The sequence below is a fragment of the Oncorhynchus nerka genome, linkage group LG6 (genome assembly GCF_034236695.1).
Source record: "Oncorhynchus nerka isolate Pitt River linkage group LG6, Oner_Uvic_2.0, whole genome shotgun sequence".
Lineage (NCBI taxonomy): Eukaryota > Metazoa > Chordata > Actinopteri > Salmoniformes > Salmonidae > Oncorhynchus > Oncorhynchus nerka.
In genome coordinates this window covers 22,758,925-22,779,156 of record NC_088401.1, presented here as the reverse complement: position 1 = coordinate 22,779,156, position 20,232 = coordinate 22,758,925, and the positions used below count along the sequence as shown (strand labels likewise).

The window sequence follows — 20,232 nt, the reverse complement described above, 5'->3', positions numbered from 1 at the left end:
ACAATTATAGATGCAATCTTAGGAAACAATATTGAGCTGTTCTTTGTTTTTGCCTTGTTTGTTTGGCTGTGGTGTTTACTATCGTTACATCATGATGGTCAGGCGTCATGTGGTCTCGTCATGTGACACTCATTCTCCATTAGAGGAACGTCAGTCCATTTAAACATCTGTGCCACGTCAGTGTTGTGCAGCAAAGGTTAGCACGCAATGATTTGTGTTGGTGAGGGTGGAACCCTAGTAATCCCATCGCTGCAGGGTTGTCTCTGTTATTGCCTGTTTGGATAGGTCAGTACAGAGAACAATGGAACAGAACACTGCCATGTCCTGTGTGTCCATAATGAGCCTCAAACAACTGCTGTGTGAGCCGTTTTCTAGGATACACATTATCCTCTGCAAACATGTTATGCTATGGCTGCATGTAACGTTTGGTTGACGTCACTGGCACACAACAACTGTAAGACTTACCCAAAGCTAAGAGACCCACGACCAACAACATGACCATATTAGTGCAGTTAAGAAACATCAATCACTACAACAGCATGTGAGCCAGAACTGGGTTCAACTAGTTGAAATCGTTCAAATACTTTACCTGTGTTTGATTACGCTTGGCTGGCGCAATGGAGTCAATGGAAGAGTCCCAAAAGTGCAAACTCTGTCCAAGTGGCACTGTAGGCAGGTTAAACCAAAAACTGAGAGTATTTGAAAGATTTCAAATATTGTTTGAAACCAGGTCTATATTACAGCATGTTAATCTTATACACTAACATATAATCTACTGCTGTAGTGTTGTTAATTTTTTCATATTGAGGATACTTCACATATCATATCACACGTTAATAACACACGTAGCCTTGAGTAAAAGCTCAACATCACCAAAACTTTAGGCAGGCCCAAGCTATTGCATATGTCTAATTACATTGTATCAGTGGCAGGGAATATACATTTGATCATATTACTACAGTGCTAGCCTCCCTACACTGGCTTCCTGTCAAGGCAAGGGCTGATTTCAAGGTTTTACTGCTAACCTACAAAGCATTACATGGGCTTGCTCCTACCTATCTCTCTGATTTGGTCCTGCCGAACATACCTACACGTACGCTGCGGTCACAAGACGCAGGCCTCCTAATTGTCCCTAGAATTTCTAAGCAAACAGCTGGAGGCAGGGCTTTCTCCTATAGAGCTCCATTTTTATGGAATGGTCTGCCTACCCATGTAAGAGACGCAAACTCGGTCTCAACCTTTAAGTCTTTACTGAAGACTCATCTCTTCAGTGGGTCATATGATTGAGTGTAGTCTGGCCCAGGAGTGAGAAGGTGAACGGAAAGACTCTGGAGCAACGAACCGCCCTTGCTGTCTCTGCCTGGCCGGTTCCCCTCTTTCCACTGGGATTCTCTGCCTCTAACCCTATTACAGGGGCTGAGTCACTGGCTTACTGGGGCTCTTTCATACCATCCCTGGGAGGGGTGCGTCACCTGAGTGGGTTGAGTCACTGATGTGATCTTCCTGTCTGGGTTGGCGCCCCCCCCCCCCCCCCCCCCTTGGGTTGTGCCGTGGTGGAGATCTTTGTGGTCTATACTCGGCCTTGTCTCAGGATGGTAAGTTGGTGGCTGAAGATATCCCTCTAGTGGTGTGGGGGCTGTGCTTTGGCAAAGTGGGTGGGGTTATATCCTTCCTGTTTGGCCCTGTCCGGGGGTGTCCTCGGATGGGGCCACAGTGTCTCCTGACCCCTCCTGTCTCAGCCTCCAATATTTATGCTGCAGTAGTTTATGTGTCGGGGGGCTAGGGTCAGTTTGTTATATCTGGAGTACTTCTCCTGTCCTATTCGGTGTCCTGTGTGAATTTAAGTGTGCTCTCTGTAATTCTCTCCTTCTCTCTTTCTTTCTCTCTCTCGGAGGACCTGAGCCCTAGGACCATGCCTCAGGACTACCTGGCATGATGACTCCTTGCTGTCCCCAGTCCGCCTGGCCGTGCTGCTGCTCCAGTTTCAACTGTTCTGCCTTATTATTATTTGACCATGCTGGTCATTTATGAACATTTGAACATCTTGGCCATGTTCTGTTATAATCTCCACCCGGCACAGCCAGAAGAGGACTGGCCACCCCACATAGCCTGGTTCCTCTCTAGGTTTCTTCCTAGGTTTTGGCCTTTCTAGGGAGTTTTTCCTAGCCACCGTGCTTCTACACCTGCATTGCTTGCTGTTTGGGGTTTTAGGCTGGGTTTCTGTACAGCACTTTGAGATATCAGCTGATGTACGAAGGGCTATATAAATAAATTTGATTTGATTTGATTTGATATAGAGTATTCTAATTTTGGGCAAAAAGCTATCGAGTACAAAACATTTCGTTTTTTTGTAGTATGGTTTTTACCCCTCAAAAATCGATTTTCAGTCTCCTAATAGGGTAATTTAAGGGAAATGTCTATTTTCAGTTTTGGTAAGATTTCTATACAGTACCAGTCAAAATATTGGACACACCTACTCATTCAAGGGTTTTTCTTTATTTCTACTATTTTCTACATTGTAGAATAATAGTGAAGACATCAAAACTATGAAATAACACATATGGAATAATGTAATAACCAAAAAAGTGTTAACAAACACAAATATATTTTACATTTGAGATTCTTCAAAGTAGCCACCCTTTGCCTTGATGACTGCTTTGCACACTCTTGGCATTCTCTCAACCAACTTCACCTGGAATGCTTTTCCAACAGTCTTGAAGAAGTTTCCACATATGTTGAGCACTTGTTGGCTGCTTTTCCTTCACTCTGCTGTCCAACTCATCCCAAACCATCTCAATTGGCTTGAGGTTGGGTGATTGTGAAGGCACCTCATCACTCTCCTTCTTGGTCAAATAGCCCTTACACAGCCTGGAGGTGCGTTGGATCATTGATTGTCCTGTGGAAAAACAAATGATAGTCCCACTAAGCGCAAACTGGGATGTTGTATCGCTGCAGAATGCTGTGGTAGCCATGCTGGTTAAGTGTGCCTAGAATTCTAAATAAATCACAGACAGTGTCACCAGGAAAGCTCCCCCTCACCATCACACCTCCTCCTCCATGCTTCACGGTGGGAACCACACATGCAGAGATCATCTGTTCACCTACTCTGCATCTCACAAAGACATGGCAGTTAGAACCAAAAATCTCAAATTTGGTCTCATCGACCAAAGGACATATTTCCACAGTCTAATGTCCATTGCTTGTATTTCTTGGCCCGAGCAAGTCTCTTCTTCTTATTGGTGTCCTTTAGTAGTCGTTTCTTTGCAGCAATTCAACCATGAAGGCCTGATTTGTGCAGTCTCCCTTGAACAGTTGATGTCGAGATGTGTCTGTTATTTGAACTCTGAAGCATTTATTTGGGCTGCAATTTCTGAGGCTGGTAACGCTAATGAACTTATCCTCTGAAGCAGAGGTAACTCTGAGTCTTCCTTTCCTGTGGCGGTCCTCATGTGAGCCAGTTTCACCCTAGCGCTTGATGGTTTTTGCGACTGCATTCAAAGAAACCTTCAAAGTTCTTGAAATGTTCCGCATTGACTGACCTTCGTGTCTTAAAGTAATGATGGACTGTCGTTTCTCTTTGCTTATTTGATCTGTTCTTGCCATAATATGGACTTGGTCTTTTACCAAATAGGGCTATCTTCTGTATACCACCCCTACCTTGCCACAACACAACTGATTGGCTCAAACGCATTGAGAAGGAAAGAAATTCCACACATTAAATTTGAACAAGGCACAGTTGTTAATTGAAATGCATTCCAGGTGACTACCTCATGAAGCTGGTTGAGAGAATGCCAAGAGTTTCCAAAGCTGTCATCAAGGCAATGGTGGCTACTTTGAAGAATCTAAAATATAAAATATATTTGTTATATTTGTTTAACACTTTTTGGGTTACTACGTGATTTGATATGTGTTATTTCATAGTTTTGATGTCTTCACTATTATTCTACAATGTAGAAAATAGTTTTTTTTATATGAGTAGGTGTGTCCAAACTTTTGACTGGTACTGTACATGAAACGTTCATAGATCTAACTTCATTAGATTAGATAAATATCACTTTTTCTAAATGACAAAATATTCAATCAATGTACCTCAATATTGTTTTTTGGGATGATCTACAAAGCTGAGATGAGACAGATTACACTTTTAGTTGAGCATGACTAGAGGCAACAAGGGAAAGATTAGTGGCCTCATGGAAAGACTAGTGGCCTCCAGGGATAGACTAGTGTCCTTCAGGGAAAGACTAGTGGCTTCATGGAAAGACTAGTGGCCTCCAGGGATAGACTAGTGGCCTCCAGGGAAAGACTATTGGCCTCCAGGGAAAGACTATTGGCCTCCAGGGAAAGACTAGTGGCCTCCAGGGAAAGACTAGTGGCCTCCAGGGATAGACTAGTGGCCTCCAGGGATAGACTAGTGTCCTCCAGGGAAAGACTAGTGGCCTCCAGGGATAGACTAGTGGCCTCCAGGGATAGACTAGTGGCCTCCAGGGATAGACTAGTGGCCTCCAGGGAAAGACTAGTGGCCTCCAGGGAAAGCCTAGTGGCCTCCAGGGAAAACAATTGGCCTCCAGGGAAAGACTAGTGTCCTCCAGGGAAAGACTAGTGGCCTCCAGGGAAAAACTAGTGGCCTCCAGGGAAAACAATTGGCCTCCAGGGAAAGACTAGTGGCATCCAGGGAATGACTAGTGGCCTCCAGGGAATGACTAGTGGCCTCCTGGGAAAGACTAGTGGCCTCCAGTGAGTGACTAGTGGCCTCCAGGGAATGACTAGTGGCCTCCAGGGAATGACTAGTGGCCTCCAGGGAATGACTAGTGGCCTCCAGGGAAAGCCTAGTGGCCTCCAGGGAAAGACTAGTGGCACCAAGGGAAAGCCTAGTGGCCTCCAGGGAATGACTAGTGGCCTCCAGGGAATGACTAGTGGCCTCCAGGGAATGACTAGTGGCCTCCAGGGAATGACTAGTGGCCTCCAGGGAAAGACTAGTGGCCTCCAGGGAAAGACTAGTGGCCTCCAGGGAAAGACTAGTGGCCTCCAGGGAAAGACTAGTGGCCTCCAGGGAAAGACTAGTGGCCTCCAGGGAAAGACTAGTGGCCTCCAGGGAAAGACTAGTGGCCTCCAGGGAAAGACTAGTGGCCTCCAGGGAAAGACTAGTGGCCTCCAGGAAATGATGTGAATTACAGGAGGGGGGTGTTTAACCCTGGGGGGCATTTAGCCCTAAGCCACCCTATACAACAAGTCTCTTTCGCAAAAGGGATCTTTGCTCTCAATAGGGTCAGCCTTTTTAACTAAATGATACAATCATTCATTAAACAGGTGTTTAACTGGCGCACAGTGCTCACCTTCGTCTGCGATGAAGTCTTTGAGCGAGGGCCACGTCCGGTTGTTGCAGAAGAAGGTGGTGTTGGTGTTGAGGGTGTTGTTGACGCAGTGCGCTGTGCTGCGGACGCACTTCTGACGCAGATTACCCATGAAGAGCTGCAGGCCAATGAGGGCAAACACACTGAGGCAGAACACGGTCAGGATCATCACGTCCGCCAGCTTCTTCACCGACTGGATCAGCGCACCCACAATGGTCTTCAGGCCTGCCCAAGGTCAATAGGTCAGCACGCACACACATGGTCATACAAATGGACACAGGGTAAATAGAAGCTATCTTTGGTTAGCTAGTTCTGTCTAATCATAAGGAAATGTTTTAGATCTAATAACTGAAAATAGTTATTATGTATATGTAATTTAAACATTTAACAAAAATTATTATAAACAATTCTGGAAGTTAGTGGTCTCTTACTTTTTACAATTACATACTGTATAGTGGGGCTTGTTTACAGTGACTTAACTACAGTGCATTACTCTGTATAACAAGTTACAAAAATTACAATAATTGTATAAGGAACAACACAACGACTCACTATCGATAATAATTAGTGTTGGGCACCAATATCGATAATTCGATATGATATCAATATAGTTTGTAATCGATATGAGCAAGGCACATCGTGATATTGGCTTATCCTTGCTGTTAACCCACACTTTTATGTAAAAGAGGAAACATTAGTGTTTCTGCAGGCATAAAGCCCTCTCACAGGCTCTCAACTTAGATTAACTGCCTGCTGATGGGCCACCAACGAGCTTCCCATTGTGTTCAAACAGGTTGGCTAGGTTAGGCCCCCAGAACATTCACCCTTGGCCCAATGGGCAGTAAGCAAGAATTTGTCTGAATTTCACAAAGCCGTAGAAGTTTAGTCCATACAGTTGCAACTTTGATATAGGTTTGAAAAAATGCTAAATGCAATATTGATATAGATTTCAGTGCCCATCACTAATAATACTAACCATGACATGGATGAAATAAACTGTACAGTTACAAATTCAGAACATTAAAAACAAGAAGGCCACACAGAAACTGAAGACACCGACACGGCATTCAAAATACAAAGAAAGCTAACAAAAACGAACTAACCTCTACAGAAAGAAACATTGTCTTGTTTCTTTTCGAGAGTGCACCGAAAAATTCACAATGTATGGTCATTGACAACAGACGCTTCCCAAATAATGACTGACTTACTGGCTGACTGACAGGCTGGCTGACAAACTAACTGTCTGACTGACTGAAAACGAACTGACTGGCTGACAAACTAACTGGCAGGCTGACAAACTAACTGACCGACTGATTGACTGACTGGCTGAAAAACTAACTGACTGGCTGACAAACTAACTGACTGGCTGACAAACTAACTGGCTGACTGACAAACTAACTGGCTGACAAACTAACAGATTAAATGACTGGTTGACAAACTAACTGGCTGACTGACTGGCTGGCTGACAACCTAACTAACTGACTGGCTGACAAAATAACTGACTGGTTAACAAACTAACTGACTTGCTGACTGGCTAACAAACTAACTGGCTGATTGACTGGCCGAAAAACTAATTGGATGACTGACTGGCTTATTGACTGGCTGGCTGACAAACTAACTGACTGGCTGACAAACTAACTGACCAGTTGACAAACTAACTGACTGGCTGACTGACTGATGGACTGGCTGACAAACAAACTGACTTGTTGACTGACTGGCAAACTAACTGACTGGCTGACAAACTAACTGACTGACTGACAAACTAACAGAGTGACTGACTAACTGGCTGGCAAACTAACTGGCTGACTGACTGGCTGGCTGACAAACTAACTAACTGACTGGCTAACACACTGACTGACTGGCAAACAAACTAACTGACTGACTGACTGGCTGACAAAACAAATGACTGACTGGCTGACAAAATAACTGACTGGTTGACAAACTAACTGACTTGCTGACTGGCTAACAAACTAACTGACTGATTGACTGGCTGACAAACTAACTGGATGACTGACTGGCTTATTGACTGGCTGGCTGACAAACTAACTGACTAGCTGACAAACTAACTGACTGGCTGACTGAGAAACTAACCGACTGACTGGCTGACAAACTGACTAACTGACTGACTGGCTGACAAACTAACTAACTGACTGACTGAGAAACTAACCGACTGACTGGCTAACAAACTAACTGACTGACTGAGAAACTAACCGACTGACAAATTAACTGACTGACTGAACGGAATTGTTGACTGGCTGACTGACTAGCTGTCAGACAAAACTGCCTGACTGGCTGATTGACTGGCTGGCTGACAAACTAACTGACTGGCTGACAAACTCCCTGACTGGCTGACTGATTTGCTGACAAACTAACTGACTGTTTAACAAACTAACTGACTGACTGGCTGACTGACTTGCTGACAAACTAACTGACTGACTGGCTGACTGGCTGACAAACTAACTAACTGACTGACTGGCTAACTGACTAATTGACTGACTAACTGACTGACATTTTGACTTGAACCCTGTCTCAGAATGTTCCCAAAGCATTTCCAAGATTTTCTAGCATTTTTTCCCTAGATAACTATATTTAGCTTATCTGATCCTATGCTATTACTTTACTATCCTGATTCCTATTTGGCCAGGATTTGTGTTGGATTAAAGGTAGTGTGAGGGGCCAGACTGCTGTACAGTATGAACACAGAGGAATTCAGTCTCTAAACCGTCACTTCCAGTCTGGCATTTCCAGAAGATGGTGTGGGCCAAAGGAGGTCAGCCATGAAGAGCCTGACGCACCATGTGTCTCAACAGCACCTGACAACAGGAAGAAGTGGAATACATGGGCCATGACTGATGGAAGTTAGCCCCTGCAGAGTAGATACCGGGTAGCTACTGTATGGTACAGATCATCCCAAAGTGACCTACCAGGTAAATCTAGAAATCTAGGTCCTATAGCCTATGGCCAGGTCGCAATTGTAAATGAGAACTTGTTCTCAACTTGCCTACCTGGTTAAATAAAGGTGAAATATATATATATTTTTAATTGCGTAAAGTAAAAAGTAGGGTCCAGGGTTTTTCCCTGGCCAGGTCAAGTGGACAGGTTATGCATTGTAGGTTTACATAAAGGGCCCTGCTCAGAAATATACTGCACTATGTGTGCCTAAGGGTACTACACCTGTTTCATCCAAACAAGGGATTTAGTCCTATTTGAGTAGAGATCCAGTCTGAATGGATTGTATGTCCTGCTTCCTATGGGAGCGTCTGTTGTGAATGGAGATATTATTACCATACAAAGTGGTATTTGACTATACCCATGCCTGTTAAACACTAAGGGTGAATGAGACCTGTTGAGTCAGATAACGAGGTAACATAATCCTTGGGCTTAAGGCCAGATGTCATGTTGAAGCTTTATCTGTGGACTATATATTCACTATGTTGATGTCTATAGCGAAGTGTTTGCATACAGCATGTGGATACAAGCATTGATGCATGACTACGCCTTCAAAGAAACTAGATGAGTATTTTTCATAAATGAATGGCATACATACATCTAAATACAAAATGAATTTGAAGTGACAACACAACGGTTGCTACCAGACTCTTAGTCTACTGCTCAGGTTATACATTGTCCCCACATCCCTCCCTTCCCCAATACATGTGTTAATATTGGACTATAATTTGTGCCTTCCTTGATTATACTTATGCTAAAATATTTATTATATTATTTTGATCCATTTCCTTTATGTTTGTATTCTTATCTTTTCTTTTTTCTTATTGTTGTTGAATTGTCGAAAAGGAACCTGCAGGTACGCATTTCGTACGGTGATGTAAACCATGCGTATATATGGTGTACATAAGCCTAATACAACTTAAAACATACTATGGGCATGCATATTCCATGAGAATCTCAAATGTGAGAATCCTCCATTTTGAATCAGACGTTGCCCAACTCAAAGGTCTCATTTCCACTCACAGGTTAGTTTGATTACCGGAAACAAAAAGGGAATGACAAGGCACTCTGTTCCAATACCCACACTAGCAGGCCACTTTGGGTGCATGCCCAATACATTGCGTCATCCTAAGTACAGTAGGGTGCTAGTGTAGACATATTGGAACGTAGCCGGGGTTTAGTTCTTCCAACGGTGGGTGGTGTCTTAGTGTTTGAAACTCCCTTCTCACCTGGGATGACTGAGATAGTTTTCAGTGCTCGTAGGACTCTGAACGTCCGTAAGGCTGAGACATTGCCCAGGTCCACAAACTCAGTAACATATCTGCAACAAGTGAAAGTCAAGCAGACACAATGACAAAGCACCGACGACAGGCAAAACACAACAGTTGAATGTGCCGGGATTGGAATAGAGGGGAGGGGGGAGGGCTTGGATTGAGGTCAAGGGTCAGAGAGGATGGCTTTGGCTTGGACAGAGAGGAGGAAGAGGGTGAAGGGGCATGTACAGTACACTAACAGTATGTGGACTGGACAATAGACAATGTAACCCATTTTTGGTAACACTGCAGCACAAGGGGAGACTCACTCTTACCTGGGATTACTGAAATAGTTTTCAATGCTCTGAGGACCCTGAATGTTCGAAGTGCTTGGAGATTGCCTACTTTAACAAATTCGGTTAGCAACCTGCAGGATCAAATTACAGTTATTTGGTCAAACACCAACAAAAAAAAAACGTAAAGACAACTGCAGGCTAAGCACGGCCTCTTAGTGAAGCTTTCCCTGGAGAACAGGACAGAAACAGCAAGGTATAGATATTTCCTGTTAGTTTTTTTACAGTTATGTGTGCTGTTAGTATGTCTCCACATCAAGAGACTCCAGAAAAATGTGAAAAACTAATATGGTGCCAGTCCATGTGCTGCTCATATGAGGTATGTTAAGTCTTCTGGACCTAAGTGGTTCCATTCCCTATTACATTTCTGAGGTGAGTTTTCCAAAGCTTCATAGCTAACATGGCATGCACTCCGTTTCCATGGGAACACCCAGGGTTGGGGGTGTGGATATTTATCAGTGGGGGGGGGTATCCGTTTCCCGGTCATCAGTCTGGATTTAATAAAGCCAGCGGCGGGAAGGAAGGTGGCCTGTCTGTCAACACGAGTGGGAGGGCAGCGGGGGTCGGTAACTGATGTGTCCCTGTCCTGCTAAATATCCATCTGACCCCACAGAGGCTTCCAGTTCAAGGTCGACTGGAAATAAAGCTGCAGGAGCCAAACGAGAAATCAACACTTCATCGAGGGAGGGGGGGGGGGGGGGGTGGACTTAATCCAATCTCTGGAGGCATCCTTAATGACTCCATTGGAACCTGCTTCTGGTTAAGGTCCCCTATCGGACAATCTGTCATTGGTTTAGAGGCTGTTATGGGTGACTGGAAAACTGCCTGAGCCTTTGGCGTCTTACCTACAGTTCTACTTCAAACACGGTTTTCTCACAGGTGAGTCAGTTAATGCACAGTGGGGATGTTCAAAATTGTTCCCTTAGAAAAAAGGTGCCGTATGTCTTCAGTGTTTAGACCATCCACAGTAGAAAGTCAGGAGCAAAATAGATTATTCAAAAGCAGCTTAAGGTGCTTTCTACACCCACACCACCAAAGGAAAATTTAACATTTGAAGAGTGAGAACTTCGGTAATTGGTCATTAAATTCAGGTTGCATTCTAAAATGTTGGAAGTAAAAGTTTGCACTGCATCTATTGGTTAAAAAAGAAAGAGGATTGAAGTATAGTGAAGTATAACAGGGATTTCCAGTAGTCAAGTAAGTATTTACTTTTTTTTTTACTGCCCTGTTTTGACATGTGTTATTCAATGCGTTTCTATGGGTTTTAGTAGTAAAAATCTATATTTTAAGGAAGTAGAGGGCAGGTTAAAAGGAAGGAGAGGACAGGTTAAAAGGAAGGAGAGGACAGCTTAAAAGGAAGGAGAGGACAGATTAAAAGGAAGGAGAGGACACCTTAAAAGGAAGGAGAGGACAGCTTAAAAGAAAGGACAGCTTAAAAGGAAGGAGAGGACAGATTAAAAGGAAGGAGATGACAGATTAAAAGGAAGGAGAGGACAGCTTAAAAGGAAGGAGAGGACAGCTTAAAAGGAAGGAGAGGACAGCTTAAAAGGAAGGAGAGGACAGATTAAAAGGAAGGAGAGGACAGCTTAAAAGGAAGGAGAGGACAGCAGGACAGATTAAAAGGAAGGAGAGGACAGCTTAAAAGAAAGGACAGCTTAAAAGGAAGGAGAGGACAGATTAAAAGGAAGGAGAGGACAGCTTAAAAGAAAGGACAGCTTAAAAGGAAGGAGAGGACAGATTAAAAGGAAGGAGAGGACAGCTTAAAAGAAAGGACAGCTTAAAAGGAAGGAGAGGACAGGTTAAAAGGAAGGAGATGATTAAAAGGAAGGAGAGGATTAAAAGGAAAAGGACAGCTTAAAAGGAAGGAGAGGACAGCTTAAAAGGAAGGAGAGGACAGATTAAAAGGAAGGAGAGGACAGCTTAAAAGGAAGGAGAGGACAGCTTAAAAGGAAGGAGAGGACAGCTGAAAAGGAAGGACAGCTGAAAAGGACAGGACAGCTTAAAAGGAAGGAGAGGACAGCTTAAAAGGAAGGAGAGGACAGCTTAAAAGGAAGGAGATGACAGCTTAAAAGGAAGGAGAGGACAGATTAAAAGGAAGGAGAGGACAGATTAAAAGGAAGGAGAGGACAGCTTAAAAGGAAGGAGAGGACAGCTTAAAAGGAAGGAGAGGACAGCTTAAAAGGAAGGAGAGGACAGCTGAAAAGGAAGGAGAGGACAGCTTAAAAGGAAGGAAAGGACAGGTTAAAAGGAAGGACAGCTTAAAAGGAAGGAGAGGACAGCTTAAAAAGAAGTAGAGGACAGCTTAAAAAGAAGTAGAGGGCAGGTTAAAAGGAAGGAGAGGACATGTTAAAAGGAAGGAGAGGACAGGTTGAAAGGAAGGAGAGGGCATCTTAAAAGAAAGGACACCTTAAAAGGAAGGAGAGGACAGCTTAACAAGAAGTAGAGGGCAGGTTAAAAGGAAGGAGAGGGCAGCTTAAAAGGAAAGAGAGGACAGCTTAAAAGGAAGGAGAGGACAGCTTAAAAGGAAGGAGAGGACAGCTTAAAAGGAAGGAGAGGACAGCTTAAAAGAAAGGACAGCTGAAAAGGAAGGAGAGGACAGCTTAAAAGGAAGGAGAGGACAGGTTAAAAGGAAAGACAGCTTAAAAGGAAGGAGAGGACAGCTTAAAAAGAAGTAGAGGACAGCTTAAAAAGAAGTAGAGGGCAGGTTAAAAGGAAGAGGAGGACATGTTAAAAGGAAGGAGAGGACAGGTTGAAAGGAAGGAGAGGGCATCTTAAAAGAAAGGACACCTTAAAAGGAAGGAGAGGACAGCTTAACAAGAAGTAGAGGGCAGGTTAAAAGGAAGGAGAGGGCAGGTTAAAAGGAAGGAGAGGGCAGGTTAAAAGGAAGGAGATGACAGATTAAAAGGAAGGAGAGGACCGATTAAAAGGAAGGAGAGGACAGATTAAAAGGAAGGAGAGGACAGCTTAACAAGAAGTAGAGGGCAGGTTAAAAGGAAGGAGAGGGCAGGTTAAAAGGAAGGAGAGGGCAGGTTAAAAGGAAGGAGAGGGCAGATTAAAAGGAAGGAGAGGGCAGATTAAAAGGAAGGAGAGGACAGATTAAAAGAAAGGACAGCTGAAAAGGAAGGAGAGGACAGGTTAAAAGGAAGGAGAGGACAGGTTAAAAGGAAGGAGAGGACAGGTTAAAAGGAAGGAGAGGACAGCTTAAAAGGAAGGAGAGGACAGCTTAAAAGGAAGGAGAGGACAGCTTAAAAGGAAGGAGAGGACAGCTTAACAAGAAGTAGAGGGCAGGTTAAAAGGAAGGAGAGGGCATCTTAAAAGGAAAGAGAGGACAGCTTAAAAGGAAGGAGAGGACAGCTTAAAAGGAAGGAGAGGACAGCTTAAAAGGAAGGAGAGGACAGCTTAAAAGAAAGGACAGCTGAAAAGGAAGGAGAGGACAGCTTAAAAGGAAGGAGAGGACAGGTTAATAAGAAGTAGAGGGCAGGTTAAAAGGAAGGAGAGGGCAGGTTAAAAGGAAGGAGAGGGCAGGTTAAAAGGAAGGAGATGACAGATTAAAAGGAAGGAGAGGACCGATTAAAAGGAAGGAGAGGACAGATTAAAAGGAAGGAGAGGACACCTTAAAAGGAAGGAGAGGACAGCTTAAAAGAAAGGACAGCTTAAAAGGAAGGAGAGGACAGGTTAAAAGGAAGGAGATGACAGATTAAAAGGAAGGAGAGGACAGCTTAAAAGGAAGGAGAGGACAGCTTAAAAGGAAGGAGAGGACAGCTTAAAAGGAAGGAGAGGACAGATTAAAAGGAAGGAGAGGACAGCTTAAAAGGAAGGAGAGGACAGCTTAAAAGGAAGGAGAGGACAGCTTAAAAGGAAGGACAGCTGAAAAGGAAGGAGAGGACAGCTTAAAAGGAAGGAGAGGACAGCTTAAAAGGAAGGAGAGGACAGCTTAAAAGGAAGGAGATGACAGCTTAAAAGGAAGGAGAGGACAGATTAAAAGGAAGGAGAGGACAGATTAAAAGGAAGGAGAGGACAGCTTAAAAGGAAGGAGAGGACAGCTTAAAAGGAAGGAGAGGACAGCTTAAAAGGAAGGAGAGGACAGCTGAAAAGGAAGGAGAGGACAGCTTAAAAGGAAGGAAAGGACAGGTTAAAAGGAAGGACAGCTTAAAAGGAAGGAGAGGACAGCTTAAAAAGAAGTAGAGGACAGCTTAAAAAGAAGTAGAGGGCAGGTTAAAAGGAAGGAGAGGACATGTTAAAAGGAAGGAGAGGACAGCTTAAAAGGAAGGAGAGGACAGCTTAAAAGGAAGGAGAGGACAGCTTAAAAGAAAGGACAGCTGAAAAGGAAGGAGAGGACAGCTTAAAAGGAAGGAGAGGACAGGTTAAAAGGAAAGACAGCTTAAAAGGAAGGAGAGGACAGCTTAAAAAGAAGTAGAGGACAGCTTAAAAAGAAGTAGAGGGCAGGTTAAAAGGAAGAGGAGGACATGTTAAAAGGAAGGAGAGGACAGGTTGAAAGGAAGGAGAGGGCATCTTAAAAGAAAGGACACCTTAAAAGGAAGGAGAGGACAGCTTAACAAGAAGTAGAGGGCAGGTTAAAAGGAAGGAGAGGGCAGGTTAAAAGGAAGGAGAGGGCAGGTTAAAAGGAAGGAGATGACAGATTAAAAGGAAGGAGAGGACCGATTAAAAGGAAGGAGAGGACAGATTAAAAGGAAGGAGAGGGCAGGTTAACAAGAAGAAGTAGATGGCAGGTTAAAAGGAAGGAGAGGACAGCTTAACAAGAAGTAGAGGGCAGGTTAAAAGGAAGGAGAGGGCAGGTTAAAAGGAAGGAGAGGGCAGGTTAAAAGGAAGGAGAGGGCAGATTAAAAGGAAGGAGAGGGCAGATTAAAAGGAAGGAGAGGACAGGTTAAAAGGAAGGAGAGGACAGGTTAAAAGGAAGGAGAGGACAGGTTAAAAGGAAGGAGAGGACAGCTTAAAAGGAAGGAGAGGACAGCTTAAAAGGAAGGAGAGGACAGCTTAAAAGGAAGGAGAGGACAGCTTAACAAGAAGTAGAGGGCAGGTTAAAAGGAAGGAGAGGGCAGCTTAAAAGGAAAGAGAGGACAGCTTAAAAGGAAGGAGAGGACAGCTTAAAAGGAAGGAGAGGACAGCTTAAAAAGAAAGGACAGCTGAAAAGGAAGGAGAGGACAGCTTAAAAAGGAAGGAGAGGACAGGTTAATAAGAAGTAGAGGGCAGGTTAAAAGGAAGGAGAGGGCAGGTTAAAAGGAAGGAGAGGGCAGGTTAAAAGGAAGGAGATGACAGATTAAAAGGAAGGAGAGGACCGATTAAAAGGAAGGAGAGGACAGATTAAAAGCAAGTAGAGGGCAGGTTAACAAGAAGAAGTAGATGGCAGGTTAAAAGGAAGGAGAGGACAGCTTAACAAGAAGTAGAGGGCAGGTTAAAAGGAAGGAGAGGGCAGGTTAAAAGGAAGGAGAGGGCAGGTTAAAAGGAAGGAGAGGGTAGATTAAAAGGAAGGAGAGGACAGATTAAAAGAAAGGAGAGGACAGCTTAAAAGGAAGGAGAGGACATGTTAAAAGGAAGGAGAGGACAGGTTGAAAGGAAGGAGAGGGCATCTTAAAAGAAAGGACACCTTAAAAGGAAGGAGAGGACAGCTTAACAAGAAGTAGAGGGCAGGTTAAAAGGAAGGAGAGGGCAGCTTAAAAGGAAAGAGAGGACAGGTTAAAAGGAAGGAGAGGACAGGTTAAAAGGAAGGAGAGGACAGGTTAAAAGGAAGGAGAGGACAGCTTAAAAGGAAGGAGAGGACAGCTTAAAAGGAAGGAGAGGACAGCTTAAAAGGAAGGAGAGGACAGCTTAACAAGAAGTAGAGGGCAGGTTAAAAGGAAGGAGAGGGCAGCTTAAAAGGAAAGAGAGGACAGCTTAAAAGGAAGGAGAGGACAGCTTAAAAGGAAGGAGAGGACAGCTTAAAAGAAAGGACAGCTGAAAAGGAAGGAGAGGACAGCTTAAAAGGAAGGAGAGGACAGGTTAATAAGAAGTAGAGGGCAGGTTAAAAGGAAGGAGAGGGCAGGTTAAAAGGAAGGAGAGGGCAGGTTAAAAGGAAGGAGATGACAGATTAAAAGGAAGGAGAGGACCGATTAAAAGGAAGGAGAGGACAGATTAAAAGGAAGTAGAGGGCAGGTTAACAAGAAGAAGTAGATGGCAGGTTAAAAGGAAGGAGAGGACAGCTTAACAAGAAGTAGAGGGCAGGTTAAAAGGAAGGAGAGGGCAGGTTAAAAGGAAGGAGAGGGCAGGTTAAAAGGAAGGAGAGGGTAGATTAAAAGGAAGGAGAGGACAGATTAAAAGAAAGGAGAGGACAGCTTAAAAGGAAGGAGAGGACATGTTAAAAGGAAGGAGAGGACAGGTTGAAAGGAAGGAGAGGGCATCTTAAAAGAAAGGACACCTTAAAAGGAAGGAGAGGACAGCTTAACAAGAAGTAGAGGGCAGGTTAAAAGGAAGGAGAGGGCAGCTTAAAAGGAAAGAGAGGACAGCTTAAAAGGAAGGAGAGGACAGCTTAAAAGGAAGGAGAGGACAGGTTAAAAGGAAGGACAGCTTAAAAGGAAGGAGAGGACAGCTTAAAAAGAAGTAGAGGACAGCTTAAAAAGAAGTAGAGGGCAGGTTAAAAGGAAGGAGAGGACATGTTAAAAGGAAGGAGAGGACAGGTTGAAAGGAAGGAGAGGGCATCTTAAAAGAAAGGACACCTTAAAAGGAAGGAGAGGACAGCTTAACAAGAAGTAGAGGGCAGGTTAAAAGGAAGGAGAGGGCAGGTTAAAAGGAAGGAGAGGGCAGGTTAAAAGGAAGGAGATGACAGATTAAAAGGAAGGAGATGACAACTTAACAAGAAGTAGAGGGCAGGTTAAAAGGAAGGAGAGGGCAGGTTAAAAGGAAGGAGAGGGCAGGTTAAAAGGAAGGAGAGGACAGATTAAAAGGAAGGAGAGGGCAGGTTAACAAGAAGAAGTAGATGGCAGGTTAAAAGGAAGTAGAGGGCAGGTTAAAATGAAGGAGAGGGCAGGTTAAAATGAAGGAGAGGGCAGATTAAAAGGAAGGAGAGGGCAGATTAAAAGGAAGGAGAGGACAGATTAAAAGAAAGGACAGCTGAAAAGGAAGGAGAGGACAGGTTAAAAGGAAGGAGAGGACAGGTTAAAAGGAAGGAGAGGACAGCTTAAAAGGAAGGAGAGGACAGCTTAAAAGGAAGGACAGGACAGCTTAAAAGGAAGGAGAGGACAGCTTAAAAGGAAGGACAGCTGAAAAGGAAGGAGAGGACAGCTGAAAAGGAAGGAGAGGACAGCTTAAAAGGAAGGAGAGGACAACTTAAAAAGAAGTAGAGGGCAGGTTAAAAGGAAGGAGAGGACATGTTAAAAGGAAGGAGAGGACAGGTTGAAAGGAAGTAGAGGGCATCTTAAAAGAAAGGACACCTTAAAAGGAAGGAGAGGACACCTTAACAAGAAGTAGAGGGCAGGTTAAAAGGAAGGAGAGGGCAGGTTAAAAGGAAGGAGATTACAGATTAAAAGGAAGGAGAGGACCGATTAAAAGGAAGGAGAGTGCAGGTTAAAAGGAAGGATAGGGCAGGTTAAAAGGAAGGAGATGACAGATTAAAAGGAAGGAGAGGGCAGATTAAAATGAAGGAGAGGACAGATTAAAAGGAAGGAGAGGGCAGGTTAAAAGGAAGGAGAGGACAGATTAAAAGGAAGGAGAGGGCAGATTAAAAGGAAGGAGAGGGCAGATTAAAAGGAAGGAGAGGGCACCTTAAAAGGAAGGAGAGGGCACCTTAAAAGGAAGGAGAGGACACCTTAACAAGAAGTAGATTGCAGGTTAAAAGGAAGGAGAGGGCAGGTTAAAAGGAAGTAGAGGACAGATTAAAAGGAAGGAGAGGGCAGATTAAAAGGAAGGAGAGGGCAGGTTAACAAGAAGAAGTAGATGGCAGGTTAAAAGGAAGGAGAGGACATCTTAACAAGAAGTAGATGGCAGGTTAAAAGGAAGGAGAGGGCAGATTAAAAGGAAGGAGAGGGCAGATTAAAAGGAAGGAGAGGGCAGGTTAAAAGGAAGGAGAGGGCATGTTAAAAGAAAGTGGATGGCAGGTTAAAAGGAAGGAGAGGGCAGGTTAAAAGGAAGGAGAGGGCAGATTAAAAGGAAGCAGAGGGCAGGTTAAAAGGAAGGAGAGGGCAGATTAAAAGGAAGGAGAGGGCAGGTTAAAAGGAAGGAGAGGGCAGGTTAAAAGGAAGGAGAGGGCAGGTTAAAAGGAAGGAGAGGGCATGTTAAAAGAAAGTGGATGGCAGGTTAAAAGGAAGGAGAGAGCAGGTTAAAAGGAAGGAGAGGGCAGATTAAAAGGAAGGAGAGGGCAGGTTAAAAGGAAGGAGAGGGCAGGTTAAAAGGAAGGAGAGGGCAGGTTAAAAGGAAGGAGAGGGCAGGTTAAAAGGAAGGAGAGGGCATGTTAAAAGAAAGTGGATGGCAGGTTAAAAGGAAGGAGAGAGCAGGTTAAAAGGAAGGAGAGGGCAGATTAAAAGGAAGGAGAGGGCAGATTAAAAGGAAGGAGAGGGCAGATTAAAAGGAAGGAGAGGGCATGTTAAAAGAAAGTGGATGGCAGGTTAAAAGGAAGGAGAGAGCAGGTTAAAAGGAAGGAGAGGGCAGATTAAAAGGAAGGAGAGGGCAGATTAAAAGGAAGGAGAGGGCAGGGCAGGTTAAAAGGAAAGAGAGGGCAGGTTAATAGAAAGTGGATGGCAGGTTAAAGGAAGGAGAGGGTGCAGGTTAAAAGGAAGGAGAGGGCAGGGCAGGTTAAAAGGAAGGAGAGAGCAGGTTAAAAGGAAGGAGAGGACAGGTTAAAAGGAAGGAGAGGGCAGGGCAGGTTAAAAGGAAAGAGAGGGCAGGTTAATAGAAAGTGGATGGCAGGTTAAAGGAAGGAGAGGGCATGTTAATAGAAAGTGGATGGCAGGTTAAAGGAAGGAGAGGGCAGGTTAATAGAAAGTGGATGGCAGGTTAAAGGAAAGAGAGGGCAGGTTAATAGAAAGTGGATGGCAGGTTAAAGGAAGGAGAGGGCAGGGCAGGTTAAAAGGAAAGAGAGGGCAGGTTAATAGAAAGTGGATGGCAGGTTAAAGGAAGGAGAGGGCATGTTAATAGAAAGTGGATGGCAGGTTAAAGGAAGGAGAGGGCAGGTTAAAAGGAAGGAGAGGGCAGGGCAGGTTAAAAGGAAGGAGAGGGCAGATTAAAAGGAAGGAGAGGGCAGGGCAGGTTAAAAGGAAGGAGAGAGCAGGTTAAAAGGAAGGAGAGGGCAGATTAAAAGGAAGGAGAGGGCAGATTAAAAGGAAGGAGAGGGCAGGGCAGGTTAAAAGGAAAGAGAGGGCAGGTTAAAAGGAAGGAGAGGACAGGTTAAAAGGAAGGAGAGGGCAGGTTAAAAGGAAGGAGAGGGCAGGTTAAAAGGAAGGAGAGGGCAGGGCAGGTTAAAAGGAAAGAGAGGGCAGGTTAAAAGGAAGGAGAGGACAGGTTAAAAGGAAGGAGAGGGCAGGTTAAAAGGTAGGAGAGGGCATGTTAAAAGGAAGGAGAGGGCAGGGCAGGTTAAAAGGAAAGAGAGGGCAGGTTAATAGAAAGTGGATGGCAGGTTAAAGGAAGGAGAGGGCATGTTAATAGAAAGTGGATGGCAGGTTAAAGGAAGGAGAGGGCAGGTTAAAAGGAAGGAGAGGGCAGGGCAGGTTAAAAGGAAAGAGAGGGCAGGTTAAAAGGAAGGAGAGGACAGGTTAAAAGGAAGGAGAGGGCAGGTTAAAAGGAAGGAGAGGACAGATTAAAAGGAAGGAGAGGGCAGGTTAAAAGGAAGGAGAGGGCATGTTAAAAGAAAGTGGATGGCAGGTTAAAGGAAGGAGAGAGCAGGTTAAAAGGAAGTAGATGGCAGGTTTAAAGGAAGTAGGTTCAAATGAAGTAGAGTGTCAGACACTAACAGGAGCAATACAGAGAGGTCTACTGTAGTAAGAGAGATACTTACGCCATGACAATCACACTGAAATCCAGCCAGTTCCACGGGTCCCGCAGGAAGGTAAATGGCCCCACACAGAATCCCCTCGCCAGAATCTTTATCAATGACTCAAACGTGTAAATTCCAGTGAAAGTGTACCTGGGCGGGTGTATGGGGTAAGGGAAGGGGGGAACAAAAGGTCAAAACATTAGCAGGAAATGGCATTAGCTAGGGTGAGGAGCAAAACACTGCTCTTCTTCCTCCACATGGTTCCCCGACTCAGAGTGCAGTTCAAATAAAACATATTTTTTAAAGAAGAAAGAAACCAATAGGAAAGAGACAGAGACAGACATGTAGCAGCTTTAGGGAGAGACAGA

General features: G+C 44.3%; 1 protein-coding gene across 1 annotated transcript in view; it reads right to left on the bottom strand.

Moving 5' to 3' along the window:
- scn5lab (sodium channel, voltage gated, type V-like, alpha b) overlaps window positions 1-20,232 on the bottom strand; it is a 208,287-nt gene that overhangs the window by 130,251 nt on the left and 57,804 nt on the right. Inside the window, 3 exon segments of the mRNA XM_065019402.1 lie at window positions 5,334-5,576; window positions 9,530-9,621; window positions 19,886-20,014. Coding sequence (XP_064875474.1) covers window positions 5,334-5,576; window positions 9,530-9,621; window positions 19,886-20,014 — 464 coding nt within the window.